Source organism: Anopheles gambiae, chromosome 2 (genome assembly GCF_943734735.2).
Source record: "Anopheles gambiae chromosome 2, idAnoGambNW_F1_1, whole genome shotgun sequence".
Taxonomy (NCBI): domain Eukaryota; kingdom Metazoa; phylum Arthropoda; class Insecta; order Diptera; family Culicidae; genus Anopheles; species Anopheles gambiae.
This window is the reverse complement of record NC_064601.1, coordinates 108429388-108449850: the sequence shown is the minus strand read 5'-3', so window position 1 is coordinate 108449850 and position 20463 is coordinate 108429388. Positions and strand designations below refer to the sequence as shown.

The 20463-nt window shown below is 43.1% G+C and overlaps 1 protein-coding gene across 3 annotated transcripts in view; it reads left to right on the top strand.

The window, feature by feature from the left end:
- Positions 1 to 11604, top strand: part of LOC1270179 (LON peptidase N-terminal domain and RING finger protein 3) — a 54191-nt gene extending 42587 nt beyond the window's left edge. For all 3 annotated transcript variants that reach the window (XM_061642165.1, XM_061642164.1, XM_308856.4), the window contains exons 3-7: positions 3920 to 4038; positions 6115 to 6249; positions 6324 to 7034; positions 7105 to 7917; positions 7990 to 11604. In XM_061642165.1, the coding sequence (XP_061498149.1) occupies positions 3920 to 4038; positions 6115 to 6249; positions 6324 to 7034; positions 7105 to 7917; positions 7990 to 8337 (2126 nt within the window). In that variant the 3' untranslated portion in view covers positions 8338 to 11604. The remainder of the gene's footprint in view (positions 1 to 3919; positions 4039 to 6114; positions 6250 to 6323; positions 7035 to 7104; positions 7918 to 7989) is intronic.
- The last annotated feature ends 8859 nt before the right edge of the window (positions 11605 to 20463 follow it).

Here is a 20463-nt window from a genome sequence, read left to right as displayed (position 1 = left end):
GTGTGGGTTGGGATTGATCATACGCCGGAAAATGGGGCATAAACTATGAGGACTTCGTTCCGTGTTCCGTAACTTCAAAGAAACGACGCGTTGCTGTTAAGGTTTCCGTCCATCATGCGAGGAAAAGTGTTTAATAAGAGATAGATCGTTCACACGTATGCTGTTAACATATCACACAAGAATGTAAACAACGGTTACAGATGAAAGCAGGTACAAATGTTGTTCAAAAAAAGACATCAAGCACGAGGAATATTGTTGAGTGAAATCAATGTTGCCTTTGTTTTACTCAAAACCTAAACAACCATTCAAGCATAAATCAGGTTTCTCGAAGGGCTCAAAATGGCCCAGGCAACATTCGATACGCTTAACCGCCTAATGTGAGATGACCCCTAATCCGCTTCGCTCAGCTTTAAACTCAAAACAAAAGCCTTTGCCGTTTCGTTTGCTGTTCATGTTTCGTTCGGTGTAATCGGTTTAAAACGTGCAACGATAGAACAAAACACAAACCGATGTTACGGATGCTCAGCACAGACCTCGACATGACACTGGTATCCGGAGCGGCTGTTCAACGAGAGGCCATACACCGGCGTAACGTCGGACGGTCGGCGCGTAATACTTGCGCGTTATCAGCTTACAAGGCAGAAAGTTAAACAGCGTCCCAAGCAAGTACGCCACCAGCTATAATAAACACCGTTCGTCGGTTTGCCGATAGCGTTACATGTTTGTTTTTGTTCGCTCCGGTAGCCCTTACACAACCATTTCTCCCTAACCCAAGACGTCAGAGCGTACGGTGGTGGTGAAGGTTGAGACCCAAAGGCGCATTTGACAACCATTGTTAGGTATTTTTACTATGAAAAAAGGAGGAAAATCGTATTCCAAAGTTCGACTTATATTCAAAGTCAATTTTCACATTGATAGCTTATTAATTACATCAGCTTATCAGTGTACTGCACATTACTCCTAGTAGCATGATACCTCAAAAACTCAATTTACTCCAATATTATCGAATAGGACATCCCAAACGTCTTACCGAACCCAAGGTCTTACTGAACCCACTCCTAAACACAAACCGCTTGGCTCTTTGAGACCCCGTCTGCTTGGCCGGGTGTTCCTAACCTACCACAACAAAACCGGCAGCTCCATCAACCCGCGACCGCTGATAGTTATCGTGGACGCGCCTGATATGTAACGCTCTCTCAACCCATGCAGCAGCTCAAACCCCCCGGCTAAGACAACAACTGAGAGCAAGAAAGTTAGAAATCAGAAAACCTTACACTCCGTTGACGTGGATTCACCAGAATGAAAACAAATCGCCTTCGCCCATTATCAGCCCGACGGTGCGATGGGGCGTGCTCCGTTGCACGTCGCAAACCTCTATCGCGGTGATTGATGGTTGGCTAGCTGGTGGTAGTGGTGACGGTACGTTGGTGGCAAAGTGGGTGGGTGATTCATTGATGCAAGGCGATAGCAGGTTCCTAAGGGGCAAAGAGGGAAGAGAAAAGGGTAGTGCGAGTGGTTTTGAGAAAGTCCGGTCCATCGAACTCAAGCGTGAAGCGTCTTATCAGCCCGCATTGTGCTGAGGCGAGAAGAGCCAGCTGTAGTAAAGGTGTCAGAAATCGCAACTCTTGATCAAGATCCGACACGTTGAGACGCTGAGTGGTGAGATCGGTCACAGTCCCGGGGTCGATGCACGCTAATCAACAATGGCGAAATAAAGCCAACGGTTTTGGGAGAAGTTTTTTTGCGTTATCGAGTTTTGTTTGAAACTCTTTTCTTGTGAGCTATGGTAGAGTTTATTGAATATATTTGTTTCATCCCTTGGTTGTGATACAATAAATTAATCATTTTAACCTAGATTATATAGATTCAATTCTTCATGAGTAGTTAAAGATAATCAAACGTCACAAAACATTATCGAAATCTAGCGACAATGATCCAATCACGCCCGTCAACCTTGAGCTCCATCCAATAATGATATACCAAGAATGACTATTTACACCATCGCCTGCTCATTCAACCATCGCAAAGCAAACCCAGGGCCAACGCAAACTTGTTGCTTATCCCGACAAAAGGCGCCTCATCCATCGCGCTCATCGCGGTGACTCATCGGGTTTTTCTGTGGACGAAGCTTCCTAACCATGGCAGGCTTGCTCATCACCACCACCACCACAACAACAGCGACAACCTGTAGCAGCTTATCGATAGATTACCACTGTCACTGTATCATCTTCGCGTGGCCTCTCTTTTACTGCCCCGTAAAGTGGTGAAGAGGATTTAGCTTTTCCACCGACACACACCAACATGCAAACCCATTTTGTCCCGTCATTCTGGGTTGATTATTTACGTTAGTCATCGAACGAAAGAGAGGCGGGGAGAAGATTGTCTCTTTGTCCGTGATCCGTTGCCATAGAGCGCATTTTCCATATTAAAGGAGCAGACACCGATGCCGAACCTGCACGGCCACAGCCACAGAAAGCGAAACGAGCGCCTCGCCGCGACGGTAACCTTCTGCCAATGTCATGGTTATCGGTGCACGCGTGTCACTTGTTTCTTTTTTTTTCTTTTATTTGCTAACCTCCCACTGCCCGATTGAGTCTTCCCGGCGTGTCGTTTCGCTTGTCTGGAAGTTTTCCATTTGCTTTGCGCATCGCACCCACTACTTTCCCATCGCTTATTTTTTCTCATATCTTCATTTTTAACTTTTGCTCTCGAGAGTTTTTTCCAGCACTTGCCCCGAGCGAGTGTAACTTTGGGGTGAAGCAAGATTTGATGTTGTTTGTGATTGCTTTGTATAAGGGTCCGTAACTTTTGACGAGATTTTTTTTGAAGCGACTAAAGTTAATGGTTGTTTGTGGTGATTTGTCGCAACATAAGGTTACAGTTTAAATCCTTCATTTTCATGATTTCACATGCAATCGTTATGATTTCAAATATGACAGTTTTAAATGTGTTTTTAAGCTTCAGAAACATGCTATGGTAACGAAGGGAAACATTCAGATTTACTGACCATTTAGCCTCAACACACAAACTCAGTGGCCTCACCTACCAGAGTGCCTGTGGCCTGGGCTCCATTACAAACCCGCAGACATGTAAAGCGGAGCACTACACTAAGTCCAATTAAAACTCCATCAATATTGATGGCCATCGGATAAGTTTCGCCGCTGCCGTCAGCGTCGTTGTCGGTGTAAGCGAAGCAACAGGTGGCAAACCCTACACACACACCTACAGTGGCCTCGCTGCCCGGCGAGTGCGGCGTTCAGCCAATCGATACCGTACCGATGTGAAAGGGACCGTGTGGACCGTGTGTGAGGAGTGCGAAATAGGATCTTGTGAGGAGTGTTGGCGGACGCCATGGCCTTCCGGCGGAGGACGGAGAGAATGGGATTGATGAGGTTAGGAATAAGTATCAGCTAATGGTTTCGCTAGCTAGTGGGATAATGTAGCACACACAACTGTACGTCTACTGTGTTGGTAAGCTGTTCGTGGTAGTCACAAGGGGGTTGGCAGAGGGAAAAAATATGACCCCGTGTGTATAACATTTCGCAAGGAACCAGTTCAAAGGGTATTCCAAGGAGGGGAAAGCAAGACATTAGCAAGGATGGGTTAATAGAAGTGTGCAATTTGCCATCAATCATTTAATCGGGCGGGATTGATCGGTAAAAAGTTTTATAACTATGTTATTATAAAGGGGACGTGCGACTAAAGGAGTGGAGTAAATAAATAAAACATATTACTCCATTTCCATCAAACAACATATTTGCTTGCAATTTTTCTACAAAATAATACTTTTATAACATGTCTCGGAAAATAAACTTAATTAATAACTATGTTAAATAAAAATTACCTACAACTGACAGTTCTGATGCGTATGTTTGTCATCCCACACTCATACACGATGGTTTTTCTTTCTCTTCCACAGTGCCCAACAGTGCCAAAGGACTGCAGCTACGGTCGGAGGTGCTGCACCGGTTGCACCACTACCAAAGCGCACTGGCCGATGCGGACAGTGCGCTCAAGTGTCTACCCACGTCCCACAAGGTAAGAAAGCTTCCTCCCCTCCCCTGAATCAACAACTCATACACACACACATCTGCCTGGCACGATAACACTGCACCCTCAAAGGCCTACTCCCACGTTCCACCGGTGTTCCGCTAAGCAACACTCAGAACGTGACCATGGTATCGCGTTTTCCGAGATGGAAAAACGCGCCCTCGCTTCCCACTTCACTTCCAAGCGCTCGTAATGGCTGTGATGTAATGAAAATCGAAACCAAATTTTACCAACACTTGCACACCCACCCACACTGCATTATTTCGCTCGTTCAACTCATCTCAGCCGTGTGGTAGCGTTTGCTGGAGCGCTCGGCCAAAAAAAAAACAAGCGTAACAACCCAACCTCAATGCACGTTTTTATGAAGCCGTCTCTGGCCAGATCGGACGAGTAACGGCAGCATGGGGATGGTTTTTGTATGGGTGTGTGTGTGTGTGTGTGTGTGTGTGTGTGTGTGTGTGTGTGTGTATATGTCATTTACTAAATCTTTCGCAGCATGTGCCAACCCCGGCACATGGCGTACGATTGGATGCGCTCGGTGCGCTATACTATGGATTCTTACTGGGCGACTCATGGCCAGACTGGTCAGCTTTCAGTGACCGGCGGTGGTTTGGAAGAGAGTGTGACATAATCTTAAAAATCGTCGGCAACGGTAATTTAATATTGATGTTGCGTAGCCATCCCGTCAGCGTTTAAGACGATGAGCTGCATGTTGTTTTCTCATTTCAATTTTTTTGTTGCCGAAACTATGAAACTCTTTCAAATCGCTGCCACGAGTTTCAACTATTCTATACTAAATAGTAAAACTCACACTATACTTTCCATACCGGCAAAGCGCACGTTTTTATTGACATTTTGACGATGCACAAAACCCCGTACAAACACAAACACACTGGCATCACTTTGTAGCGCTTAGTGTGTGTTACGTGTCAGTCAGTTATCCCAGCAAACATACGGCGAATTAGCCACGGGGAGGTGAAAATTTCGTTTGAACAAAATACAACCTCAACACCCTCCCGATACCCCTAATAAGAACATGGCTTCCACAGGAAAACGTGAGCTCTTACGCTCGCCTGTCGCTAGGCTAGGGGCGGCAAATAAAAACGTGCAGCTAAAAAGTGTGCCGCTGGGTGCTGAAACTGAACCCCCACTGGCCTGGTGTTGGGCGATGCAAACGAAAAAGTGCAAATGAATCTTGGGTGCGGAGAATGCGGAGGTGAAGATGGAATAGACATTTGGTATTCTTTGTTTTTCTTTTTTCTTATTTTTGCTGCAAATTTTTGTTTTTCGTCCTACATGTGAGTTCAATAGCATGCGTTGCACTAGACATGTGTAGACGGAGCGGTTGAAATTGCTCGAATCACCTCCGGGGCGAAGTCCTTGGTGTGTGCGATGGCTGGTAAACGTTGAAACACGTTTGCCGGAAACTCATTGATCATTCATGAGATTTACTCGGTGGTTGGGGAGTGTGAAGAGAAGAAACAAAGCACCGTTGAATACAAATTTAACCTTAAAGAAACGTGATCTTGTCGGGAGCAATACATTCAACCTCAATAGCGTATGACTATTATAGCTTCATGACTAATTCAAATTAAAAAAAAATACTCAAAAAAAAAACTCAACAATGTCAAAAGGTTCCAAACTTTATTGTATCTGTGAATGAAGAAATTGCTCAAATATATTTTTAATTTGATTTAAATAATAATTTAAAGTGTATCAAAAGTAATGAAGCTCATTGCAAAATGATAATTAGAAAATTATTTTCTCCAATATGAATGATATCCAATATGATCCAATATGAAAAAACGCAATTGTCAATTGCATATGCAAAATACAAGTCGGTTGATTCAGTATTTCCACTTAGCCAGGCTGTCTTCTAGCTTAAACCATGAAAGAGACCACTATCAGAGCATAATTCGATAGTGGACTAACAAATTTGTATTTAGATTGTTGTTCTAGGCCTCCAATACCTTCATTCCATATCTTCTAAACAAACATATCCCTAACTATATTAAAGCAGCAGAGCAGTACACTAATTGTATTTCTTTTTCATTCCACTTGCAGGCTCACTATTGCCGAGCCAAATCGCTATCAGCACTGGGCAAGTACGAGGAAGCCATCATAGCCCGGTGCCTATCCATCTTCCTAGACCGGCAGTCACAGGCCGTACCAAGCGGTATCAAATCAGAACTGATGCAGGTACGTTCAAATGCTTCCCTCAAAATTGGTAGCGTTCTTCCTTACTAAACAACCCTTCTTGTGCACCCTTCCAGGATCTGCAGCAACTACTTTTCGAGCCCGCATCGGTCGCAGGCTCCCGTGGCGCTCTCACCGATTATCATTCTCCCAGCGAGCCTGACGACCCACTCGGGCTGATGCTGGACCATTCTTATGATCTGATCGCGGGTTGCCGCAAACGACGGCACCGGTGCGATCCGCTCGCCACCCAGCGGCGCAAGTCGAAGAAGCAGTTCCTCACCCTTCGCCAGGGCGACTTTGACGAAGATCATTCCGACTACGGTGGCGACGACTACCTGAGCAGCGAGCTGCTGTTCGACTACATGGACGACCCGTTCAGCGAGGAGTCGCTGCTGGGACCGGTGCCGACGCGAAACCAGCGCCAACACCGTAGCCACCACCGGAGGCGCCGAAAGTCGGGCAGCGCACTGCTGCTACAATCCGATCTCAGGCTGGAGCAACACCTGCGGGACCACCAGTACCATCAGGCCCAGTATCAGGCGCCGCACCTGGTCGAGCCGAAACAGGAGCAGTGCGACTCAATCATTCCGCAGGCCAGTGCCCGACTGAAGTCGCTTCTCGAGCGGCTGGATGGTGAGCTGCAGTCAGCCCGTTGGTTGGACACGACGCCGGTTCGGTTAGCGGTAAACCCATCCCTCATTGAACCTTCCGACTTTGACTGTGTGCTGTGCTGCCGGACGCTGTGGCGTCCGGTTGTGACCCCGTGCGGTCACACCTACTGCTGGGTATGTAGACACCATATTGATGCCTTGAAGACTTAGTCGCTCTAATAATGTCTCCTCCCGAATTTTGCAGGTCTGTCTCGATCGGTGCATGGACTACTCATCCTCCTGTCCGCTCTGTATGGCGCCGCTGGTCGAGCAGTTTCGCAACCATCTGCCCGGCAGTGCTGCGACTCCACCGGAAGCAGCCGCAGCGGGCCCTGCCAGCCCGTCCACCAACCTGATCTCACTGGCGAAGCGGAAGATGACGCGCTTCGTCGATCTCGCCATGCAACGCTTCATCCCGGAGGCGTACGAGCGGCGCCAGCAGCAGGAGCAGGACCGCGAACCGACCGTACCGGTGTTCATCTGCACCACCGCATTCCCCTCCGTGCCGTGCCCGCTGTTCGTGTACGAGCAGCGCTACCGGTTGATGGTGCGCCGGGCGATCGAAAGCGGCGAGCGGCGGTTCGGCATCGCCCTGCCGGCCCAGAACGGACGACAGCGGTACGTCGAGTACGGCACGATGCTGGACATCCGGGACTGCGTGCAGCTGGGCGACGGGTGCTCCATCCTTTCGACGGTCGGGGGCCGCCGGTTCCGTGTGCTGACGCGCCACGAGCGGGACGGGTACGATACGGCGCACGTCGAGTTTTTCGAGGACGAAAAAATACACGGCGGCAGCACGGAGGCGGACGAGCGGCTGCAGCTGGTGCGCGATCTGCACGAAAAGGTGCTGCTGAAGGCGATCGAGTGGCACCAGAGCCTGCCGGAGAGCATACGGTGCGAGATTTTCAAAAGCTTCGGCAAGATGCCGGACCTGGAGGAGAACTGGGAAGATGTGACGGACGGGCCGGCGTGGGCTTGGTGGATCATTGCGATCTTGCCACTGAACGATAAGCTCAAGGTAGGTTTGACATAGGTAGAAGATACCTATATCGACAGAAATTTAATACTGTGTACTTTTATAATGCCCCAGGTCGACATCCTTTCGACGACGAGTCTGAAGAAGCGGCTGCGTGCCATCGACAAAACGCTCAACCTCGAGTCGGCACAGCAGAAGCGCCAGCGCTCCGTGTGCGTCATGGCTGGCGCGTCGTCCGCGTGCTGCGAAGGACTATCATCGACGCAACAGTGCCAAGCGATCGACTGTTGCCTGCGAGAAAGAACTACCTCAAGCGTTCATAATCACCACCATCACCCTCATCACGATAGCGACCGGCAGAGCGACTCCACGCAGCACCAGCATCTTCACCACCACCATCATCACCATCACCATCATCATCATCACCATTTGAGCACGTCGACGGACGAGTATCTGCTGTAAGGGCCGGGCAGGAGAGCCGAAGTCGAGCAGAAGCATACTTCCACTGCAAACACGCCAAAAGTGTAGTGCGTCTCCGTATCGCACAAGGACCGAGCTGAACTGCACAGTCGGCAGAAGCTCACGGAGAGTCCAGTTTTGTATCTCGTACTAGCTAAACAACAGAAACAACTCTTTCCTAATCAATCGATAAACACTGAAACCGATGGATCAATAGTAAAAAAAACACATTAGGGCAGTAATGACGGGGTCGAGGGCGCAGAAGAATCGAGGGCGAACAATTTGAATCGTGATCAATGATGCATTTGATGTAACTAGAAGAAAGGAGGGGAATAGCGAACAACCGTGCAAGGGCGCACAGTGTGCGTATGCCCTTCGAAATCCATATCGTCGCGGTAAGGTAAAAACATAATTGCAAGCTTTAATGAGAGTGTTATTTCCAACGCCAAATCCAGTTTTTCAAACATAGAAGTGAATATTCCTCTTCCCAACTTTTAAAAAACAAACACCATATAACCTTTAACTACCAGCAGCTACGCATATTTCTCCAAACAATTACCACACTTTACAACCTTCCCTTGTACACGGCTATTCGAGCTATACTAATCGCGTTATTAGAAGTTGACACAGAAACCTTTGCCTTGAGCAATGTAATCGCATTCAATCTTACCACACACGGTGAATATATCCTTCCTCCACGGTGTTTGTGCCACTAACTATATAGGAACGTTTTTGCCATTTTCTGATCGCATCTTATTATCCCTCTTGCTCGTTCGATAGCTTCAACGTTTTGGCTTTGACTGCACTTACACCTTTCACAGGTGGGATCCGCCTCCAATGTACAGCAAAGCTTTATCTCTTGAACGTTTCCACTGCAACAAGTTTTTTGCTACCATTATTATTCCCTGTTTTCTCTTCATGGAAAACATGTTTTCTCAATTTTTACATTCTTTCCTTCTCTTCTATCAAAAATACCAAACACGTTAAATTTGTCCCAAACTCTACTATGATTAGTCGTAGCAAAATACATGTTTAGCAAAAGAAAAACCAGAAACCAATATTGTGCATTTTTGTAAAAGGGAAATGAAACGTTAGAAACAAAAGGTGTACTTGTGAGGGACAATGAAAGATGAGATGAGTTGTGTGTGTAAAGCAACACAACAGATCAACCAACAGAAAGGCATGCAAAAAAAGCAAACTTAGCTGGTGCTGTGAGACAATGTGAGGACAATCTTTTCTGCAGGTGACCAAAAACCAAACGAACAAACAAAACAAACAAAAAACCCTCAACAAACAGTGCAACGGAATCGGTTTTCTAAGAGGGCGGTGCCGGGCGAAGATCAACCTGATCTGACCCGGCACAACCTCGACCCCAAAGGGAACATTTCCTCAATCAAATCAGATAGCAGATGGTAAATGGTAGTAAATGTCACAACGATCACACAAACACGCAGTATTCAGTGCACGTATAACAAACATGGAAATCAATTTTGCTAATTAAAGTAAATGCAAAAGGATGGAAGAATGTTGCCGCAGGGACACTATTACAAACACACAACACACACACACACACACACACACACACACACACACACACACACACACACACACAAGATAAAACACAAGGCAATAGTAGGCAATGGAACAATCTGGCAACAATCAGTCAAGCAATTCTCATATTTAACTTCCTGCTCTACTGTACCCGTAGAGAGCAGAGGCCGACATCTATCGGTCACAAAAAACCACGCACTAAATAATCAAAACATTGCGAATGGAAGAGACTCCAGTAGAAAAGGGAGAGATAAGATTACGTTCTTAGCTATCAGCACCTACTTTTTTTGTTTTTCAAACTCTATGTACATGTTAGCGTACTTTATCCATAAGATCGTTTGCTGATCATTAATTGTGATACTGTGAATTTTAGTTTAGTTTCTATGTTTAAGCGTCTTCTGCTTTCCTTGTTTCCTGCTTTCCACGTTTCACACTTTGTCTAGAAGAGTTTAGTTTTCTTATATTTTAATGTATATTTTGCTACCTTTCCTTTTTGTGTTACCTTTTTACCCCCGAAACAACTTTAATCCATTCTTTGTTCATGCTCCTGTGCTCTCCAGGAGTAGCCCTGGTCTCTGGTTTTGAAAAGCCCTAGCTCGAATGTAAACACAGGATGGTAAAAAAAACAAATATGCATTTCAATCAGAACAACACAGAAAGGGATAAATGTTTGTGTAAGCAGCTAGGCCATAGGTTAGCGCACGATGTAAAATGAACACTTAGATAAGGAAAGGTAACTAGTACACTAAATTCAATGTTTGGGACGTAAGTAGAATGATAGGATTTTTTAAATGTAAACTGAATTACCAATTACACTCACACTCTCACAATAAGCAAACAAGATCAGTTCTGGCTGCTTGGGCTTACTGGTGACAAGCAGTAAACGTACAACAGGTGCAAGCGTGTGCTGGAAACAACACACAAGCAAAACACAGCGTCTCGGTCACTTCTGACCTTCGCATGCACGACCACACACACACACACACACATAAACAGACAACACAAAGCACACTATTACACAGTAGATAAGGAGAAAAAATTGTACTAGCTGTAAGCTAAATTATGTCAACTACTAGGCACCGAATGTATCTCAATCATTCCCAAATTTCCCTTCTCGTCGTTCTCCCGTTTTTTTTTTTCTTAACCAACTGCGTACGCGCAAACACCGCCATAAAGCGTTAGGGTTAGAAGCGATGCGCGTGGGAGACGCCGAAGTAGACGACATGACAGCCAAAGTGTGCCAGCAGCAGGAGCAGAAGCAAGAAATCATTATGATCCAACCTGGGAATGGGATTAGTTGTTCGAAGCGAAGCAAGGAAAGGAACGGCACTCGCTAGACGCAGGGCGGTATAAAGTGTCACAGGAGTCTTATTCGTAAGAGGTACAAAACTACTACTATTATTACTACTACTACTACTCCTACTACTACAACAACTACTACTACTACTGTTAGAACTGGTGTGATGTTCTCAGTCGCATAAGTAGGGAAAGCGCCAGCGCGAGTCGTTGAAAGCCTACGAAAATGATGCACAGTAGTGTGTTGGGGACAATGAAATCGATTACAGAGCTGAGGACAATGATCGACGTAGAGTTGTGTGCAAGCTGCGGCAGGAGGAAAATTATTTTTATTTTCTGTTCTGTCTTGAGGCACGTAAGTTGCTAGGAAGCAATTGATAGATCTTCAACTAAATAAAAGAATGAATCCATTTTTCAATGTAATTTAAATATGTTATTCCTTTTTTCAAGGATTCTCTTATGCGGATGGATGATTGAAAAATCCGAAATTCTAATAATCAAGCCAGCAATTTCAGCCTGTTACTGGGGCAATATTCATCATCCAGATTATATCTATCTGAAGTACTTTGTGTCACAAAAAGGCATTATTAAAATACTGCATAAAAATCTAACAGTATGTGAGCGTATTAAAAGCGTTTTATGTGTATTAACATCTAACATCAAATCTTACATAAGTGATGAAGGATATTAAAAATGATATTCTCTTTATCGTAATGCATCACACGATTTTCACTTGCTATCAATAATATCATATTGATATATATGTCATGCAGATTCACACTTCAAATTCCACACCATTCAGACTAACATTCAGTTGCCTCAATTCCTTCGATAATTCAGCATGTTCCACACTTTCTTCATTTCATTTGTGTACCTTATTACTATTATAATGGGCAATGTCCTCAACCCTATTTCAAAACATTGTAACCTTTCACCGTCAATTCACACAGTCATCCAACTACAACATCAGCGTTTCGTACACAACAACCATGCTGATGTCTGCATCATATCCACCAACAACTCCACACTGGACCAAACCCATCCAACTGTCAAAGCTCTTTTCATTTCCAACTATCCTACTAAGCTTGTAGCTGAAAAACTTGTTGCACCAGACAGTACAATTAAGCCCAAGCTCGCTAGTATCGTGCTGCTCGATGCTACTGGCTGGGAACAGGTGATCTTAAACGATCGGGTATAATGCGATTCAATGTGTAATGATAAATGCTCGTTTCTCAGTTTCCAGTGCAACAGTTTACGCATCAGTTCAGTGTCAATCCAAGTCATTTCATCGATGCTCGCTTTATCGTCCTTGTGACGCGATCGTGTTTCTCCGACGATCGTCGCAACATCATACAGTTCCTCAACGATCAAGGCATACTGAACTATGCAATCATCCCAATGCCCAGTAGTGCCTCAGAGCCAGTGCATAACATCAGCGTGTACACAGAAAACCGATTCTCAAACGAGACGATCTTCGTGCAGTTAGATGATCTTGATAATTTACATCGTGTGTATCCAAACAAACTATCTAACTTCCATGGATACACCGTCTTCATGGAAACAAGCCTAGACAACTTCCCATACGTTATATCTTACACAAAAGGGTATTATTTCGGTGTGATACCGGTAATGTTTCGCAATTTTGGCATGCAGTTTTTAAACCTATCATTCTTTTACATTGATCCCAACTTCAAGTCTAATCAACCCGAGGTACAATTTGGCCTCATCACCCAACAGGACGATTTCCAACAACAGATCGTGTTCCGTGAGATGACCGGTATGTGTTTACTGTGTCCAGAAAAGACCAATCGATATTTCTCTGCTCATCTAATGATGCCGTTCTCTGTGGAGTTTTCTATACTCATTGGAACAGTGATCATCTGTTGTACTTTGCTGCGACTTATCTTTCCAGCCCTGTTCCGATTCGATCCGCTATTTTTCATCTTGTTTGGAGCTTATAGGACCGCTTGCAACCATAATTTCTATACTCAATTACTGCTTTTTCTATTCGCTATGCTTTCGTTTTTTCTTACCAAAGCGTACAACAGTCAAATCATAAGTCTGATCTCCTTTAGAAACTTTCACACACGCTCAAACACAATCGATGAGTTTATGCAGTCCGATTATATGATTTTGGCTCACCAAAACCAACGCACTCAGTTCATTGAGGATATCTTAGGCTCAAAGCTGCTGAGTCCAGAAGATGAGCAGCGTTTAAGTGCACATTTTGGAGTGGATATTCACTATTACTATTGCTCACTGCAAAGTTGTTGCGATGCTAATGAGCTGAGCTCTGTCTTTCAGGACGAAGCACATCCAATATACACAGTGAAAGAGAAACTAGTTTCAGATATCTTTCGGTTTCAGTTTGCCGCTAACTCACCGTTCGCTACGGTGTGGAAGCGTTACTTTGGATGGATCAACGATGCAGGGTTTTGGAATCATCGATTGCAATACTACCTTAATTTAATGCGCGTAAGCCTGAAGGCACCGACCCCACCGCTATCGGAGGTCCTGTTCACTTTTGAGTATCTAATGACTGTGTGGCAATTGCTAGCGGTAGGTTGGATGATTAGCTTTGCCGTTTTCATTGTAGAGTATTTTTCAGTATGGAAAATATTCACCAACAGCCGGTTCAAGTCAATCACTTAATCATAGTGTATAGCGTGTGGTCCAACCAGCATTAGGCTTTCTCTCTCTCTCTCTCTCTCTGTCTCTCTTTCTATTACATTTGTTATAAGTAATATGTTTTAGTAAAGCTTTACTTGGGCGTTTTGTCATTAGTAATAATAAAAATACTGACAATACATATTTTATTGGAGCTAAGAGGCCCCATCTTGGAAAGAGACACTTATAACTCTTGAATTGAGAAAACATACGACTTTGTTTAATGTCTTTACTAATCGGTCTTTATTTGACAAAACTTGCTTATTTATCCGGCGCTACAACCGCTTTGCGGTCTTGACCTTCCTCAGGAATGTCCTAAACCGCACACGGTCTCGCGCATTCGTCTGACAGTCCGTTATCCCGGCTATAATGGGGGACGCCTTCTACGCCTTGGTCCTACCAAAAAGTCCCAACAGATAGTTTCCAGATGGTTGTATGATGATATAATTATCTATAGCAGACATTCTACAGTATAATAAAATCATCCAAACCATTACCAAATCCTAATGCTTCACACATTTTGGTTTCTTTATTTCTTTATCTAAGCAGACGACATTAAAAAGATGTGTTAAAAAGAGAGAAATTCTACATATCATAGAATCTTTACATACGAATAGTTTAATAATGCCACGAACAAGAGAAAGAAACTATTAAAAGCATGATTCCACATTCCAATCATTACAACACCGTTGTCTACAGCAGTGCCAATAGCGCAAATGAAAATTTATAACTAATATAAGTTCAACCGACAATAATGTCCATTTCACCTACATACAGTATTGTTGTAACAATTGAGCAGTTGCTGAGATTTCTTTTAACTTTTAACTCTTATATCAATTGAATGTTTTCTACTGAACTGTGCAACATGAAAAGGCTATCAGTCAATCTGCTGCTCAAATTGTGCATTATTCAAACATAATGAAAAACACTCATCTAAGATTCAGTTTAGTATTGCATTATTCATTACACTGAAATGATATTTACCAAGGTCACCAAAATGCATACTTCTCCAAACTATTGGTGTATAACTTCGTTAGATTTACTTCGAACAGGCATTCCTATCACTACACAATGCTCACAGCCAGTTTCAATTGTATTTTGTGTTGGTTTTGTGCCTCTGTCATTGGACTTAGAGCTGAGCTGGGTATCATTTCGGACAGTTGTAACCTTTCGCCAGCTGTTGAAACTATCATCCAACTACAACATCAGCGATTCGTACACAACAACCATGCTGATGTCTGCATCATATCCACCAACAACTCCACACTGGACCAAACCCATCCAACTGTCAAAGCTCTTTTCATTTCCAACTATCCTACTAAGATTGTAGTGGAAAAACCTATTGTATCAGACATCAGAATTAAGCCCAAGCTCGCTAGTATCGTGCTGCTCGATGCTTCTGGATGGGAACAGGTGATCTTGAACGATCGGGTATAATGTGATTCAATGTGTAATTATAAGTGCTCGTTTCTCAGTTTCCAGTGCAACAGTTTACGCATCAGTTCAGTGTCAATCCATGTCATTTCATCGATGCTCGCTTTATCGTCCTTGTGACGCGATCGTGTTTCTCCGACGATCGTCGCAACGTCATACAGTTCCTCAATGATCAAGGCATACTGAACTACGCAATCATCCCAATGCCCAGCAGTGCCTCAGAGCCAGTGCATAACATCAGCGTGTACACAGAAAACCGATTCTCAAACGAGACGATCTTTGTACAGCTGGGCGACCTGCATAATCTACATCGAATATATCCCAACAAACTAACTAACTTCCATGGATACACCGTCTTCATGGAAATAATTCGAGACGATTTCCCATACGTTGTATCGTACACAAAAGGATATTACTCCGGAGTTATACCATTAGTATTAAGCTCTTTCGGAATGCAGTTTTTAAACATATCATTCTATTACATTGATCCAAACTTCAAGTCTAATCAACCCGAGGTACAATTTGGCCTCATCACCCAGCAGGACGATTTTCAACAACAGATCGTGTTCCGTGAGATGACCGGTATGTGTTTGCTGTGTCCAGAAAAGACCAATCGATATTTCTCTGCTCATCTAATGATGCCGTTCTCTGTGGAGTTTTCTATACTCCTTGGAACAGTGATCATCTGTTGTACTTTGCTGCGACTTCTCTTTCCAGCCTTGTTCCGATTCGATCCGCTCTGTTTCATCTTGTTTGGAGCTTATAGGACCGCTTGCAACCATAATCTCTATACTCAATTACTGCTTTTTCTATTCGCTATGCTTTCTTTTTTTCTTACCAAAGCGTACAACAGTCAAATCTTAAGTCTGATCTCCTTTAGAAACTTACACACACGTTCAAACACTATCGACGAGTTTATGCAGTCCGATTATATGGTTTTGGCTCACCAAAACCAACGCACTCAGTTCATTGAGGATATCTTAGGCTCAAAGTTACTGAGCCCAGAAGATGAGCAGCGTTTAAGTGCAAAATTTGGAGTGCATATGCACTTTTTTCACTGCTCACTGCAAAGCTGTTGCGATGCTTTCGAACTGTCTTCTGTCTACTTTCAGGACGAATCACATCCAATATACACAGTGAAAGAGAAATTGTTTTCGGATATCTTTCGGTTTCAGTTTGCCGCTAACTCACCGTTCGCTACGGTGTGGAAGCGTTACTTTGGATGGATCAACGATGCAGGGTTGTGGAATTACGTAATACAATACACCCTTAATTTAATGCGCGTAAGGCTGAAGGCACCGACCCCACCGCTATCGGAGGTCCTGTTCACTTTTGAGTATCTAATGACTGTGTGGCAATTGCTAGCGGTAGGTTGGATGATTAGCTTTGTCGTTTTCATTATAGAGTATTTTTCAGCATGGAAAATATTCACCAACAGCCGGTTCAAGTGAATAACTTAATCATAGTGTATCATAACTGCAAATGAACGAATAGAACATCAGGCTATTAAAATAAAATAAGGAGTGGCCCCATTACCATTCGGCTTTCTCTTTCGATGGTTCTACAAAATTTGTCAAAAGTAATATGTTTCAGCTAAACTGATATGTTACTCGCAATTTGTTGATAGCAATAAGAAAAACGAATATGATGACAACTACACACAATAACTCTCTCAAAACACATAATAAATTCATCCAATCCATTACCAAATCCTAATGTTCCACACATTTTGGTTTCTTTATTTCTTTATCAAAGCAGACGACAGTGAAAAAATGTGATAATTCAATTTTTCCTAGAATCTTTACATACAAATAGATTAATAATGCTGCGAAAAGCTATAAAACAACAGAAACGAACTATTAAACGCATGAGTCTGAAATTCCAATCATCACAACACTGTTGTACATACATCTACAGCAGTGCCAATAGCGCAAATGAAAATTAATAACTAATGTAAGTTCAATCGACAATAACGTCCATTTCACTTACATACAGTATTGTTGTAACAATTGAGCAGTTGCTGAGATTTCTTTTAACTTTTAACTCTTATATCAATTGAATTTTTTCTACTGAACTGTGCAACATGAAAAGGCTATCAGTCAATCCACTGCTCAAATTGTGCATTATTCAAACATAATGAAAAACACTCATCAAAGATTCAGTTTCATATTGCATTATTCATTACACTGAAATGATATTTGCCAAGGTCACCAAAATGCACACTTCTTCAGACTATTGGTGTATAACTTTGTTAGATTTACTTCGAACAGGCACACTACACAATGCTCACAGCCAGATTCAATTGTATTTTGTGTTGGTTTTGTGCCTCTGTCATAGGACTTAGAGCTGAGCTGGGTACGATTTTGGACAGTTGTAGCCTTTCGCCAGCTGTTGAAACTATCATCCAACTACAACATCAGCGTTTCGTACACAACAACCATGCTGATGTCTGCATCATATCCACCAACAACTCCACACTGGACCAAACCCATCCAACTGTCAAAGCTCTTTTCATTTCCAACTATCCTACTAAGTTTGTAGCGGAAAAACCTATTGTACCAGACATAAGAATTAAGCCCAAGCTCGCTAGTATCGTGCTGCTGGATGCTACTGGCTGGGAACAGGTAACCTTAAACTATCGGGTATAATGTGATTCAATGTGTAATGTGTAATAAGTGCTCGTTTCTCAGTTTCCAGTGCAACAGTTTACGCATCAGTTCAGTGTCAATCCATGTCATTTCATCGATGCTCGCTTTATCGTCCTTGTGACGCGATCGTGTTTCTTCGATGATCGTCGCAACGTCATACAGTTCCTCAACGATCAAGGCATACTGAACTACGCAATCATCCCAATGCCCAGCACTGCCTCAGTGCCAGTGCATAACATCAGCGTGTACACAGAAAACCGATTCTCAAACGAGACGATCTTTGTGCAGTTAGATGATCTCGATAATTTGCATCTTGTTTATCCAAACAAACTCATTAATTTATATGATCTGCACCTAGGCGTTGGAATATTTCGTAGAGATTTTCCTTATGTTATATCTTATGTGAAAGGCATGTACGCAGGAGTTTTACCAGTGACGTTTACTTATTCAGGCACCAAGTCTTTGAATGTGAGATTTTATTACATCGATGCAAACATCAAGTCTAATCATGTTGACATCTACTTTGGCCCAATCTCCATGGAAGATGATTTTCATCAACAGATCGTGCTGCGTGAGATGACTGGCACGTGTCTGCTGTGTCCAGAATGGACCTTCAAATATTTCTTTCTTCATTTGTTGAAACCTTTCTCAGCTCAAGTTGCAATTCTACTTGGAGCTATGATTACCGTTACTTTTCTTCTGCAACTTCTCTTTCCAGCACTGTTCCGATTCAATCTGATCGGGTTCGTCTTCTTTGGAGCAAATAGAACTGCGTGCAATCACAATTTCCCCACTCAAATATTGCTTTTTCTATTCGCCTTGCTCTCGTTCTTCCTGGCCAAAGCTTACAACTGTAGACTATTAGGCCTAACGTCGTTAAGAAATTTCCATACACGGCCAGACACTATCGACGAGTTTATGCAGTCCGACTACATGGTTTTGTTGCACGAACAGCAACGCAGCAAGCTGTATGAAGACATATTAGGACCAAAGATACTGAGTCCAGAAGAAGCGGAGCAAATGTCAGCTGAACATGGAGTTCTATACAATCGTCATGTTTGCTCAGTTCAAAATTGTGGTGATGCTTTAGAGCTTACCTCGAAATATTTCTACGACCCACAGTTTCCCAAATTTGTGGTAAAAGAAAAGTTGATCCCACATATCCACAGGTTTCAGCTTCCTGGCAACTCTCCGTTTACGGAAGTATTCAAGCGTTACTTTGCGGAGTTCAACGATGCAGGATTATGGGAACGCGGTAGGCAAAGGGCGTATTTCGTCATGGGATCAAACATAAAGGCACCGACTCCTTCACTATCGGAGGTTCTGTTCACCTTTCAGTATCTGATACCTGTGTGGCAGTTGCTAGCGGTTGGTTGGATGATTAGCTTTACTGTTTTGATTGTTGAGTATGTCTCAATACAGATAATATCAACTAAAAGCCAGGACAAACCGCGCAACAATTAAATCACATTGTGATTTGTAGTTTATGTGGCTAACTATCGCTTATGGCAGTATAGTGTGTGTGTGTTTTTTAACATTATTGGTGGATAAATCTGAAATAAATATGAACCATTCGCTGAGGACGAGCAAATATAAAATCGAAACACATTTGCTTTGTCTTATTGAAATCGACCAGTTCATTGGTCATTCGAGCAGCTTTAATGCAAAAGCTTGCTTGCAGCTGCTCACGGCCTGTGTACAACTTCTAGCCACTGCTTGCATACAACATACAGGCTTATTTCTCGTTTAGGTGTTTACATAAGTTCAGTTTTATTTTATGTAAATCACCATCTCTGTGTTTCTAAAGGTTTTTATTTAATTTTGCTTTATTTAGCAATACATTATGTTTGATTATCATTATGTTTGAACGTGGGTGCTCTTATTCCTACATTCCTTAAACCAACAGGAAATACAGTCTGTTCCTCAGATATACGGATATTTTGTTAAGTACTTGTATACACTTGATCGCTTATTTGATGTGGCTGACTTTTAATAAATTTTAATTTAATTTTCAATTAGTTTGTTTATAACAAAAATGCAATTGATACAGCATTAGACAATTATTTAAGCAAATTGTACTGATTTGACATTTGATCTGTCAAATTTAGAAAACCGCGTATCTCCGAATCCGCGTCAGTCAAGAACCGCGTATCTCGGGAACAGAATTTAAGGTTTATGTGAAGTGTAAGCAGTAAGTAGTAAGTAATTGAATAAATTAAATAATTAATTATTATTTTAATATATAAGAATATTGATGTTAAACCAAATGTCAAATTCAACTGCAAAATACAAACTATGCACAAAACAGTTCATCAGTTCAGTTATTTTATGACCTGTTCGCTATGAAAAAATAAACAAAATTAATTTTTGTGCCCCGAAGCTCATTTGTCATTTTACATGCACGCCAAATCAATGCCACTTGTTCCAACACATGCTCCCGCTTGCCAACCGCAAGTGCGGTGACATAATCAGCCACTAGCTAACCGGTGCACTACTACTGCACGGTGTCCCGAAACCGTGCCGCACTACTAAC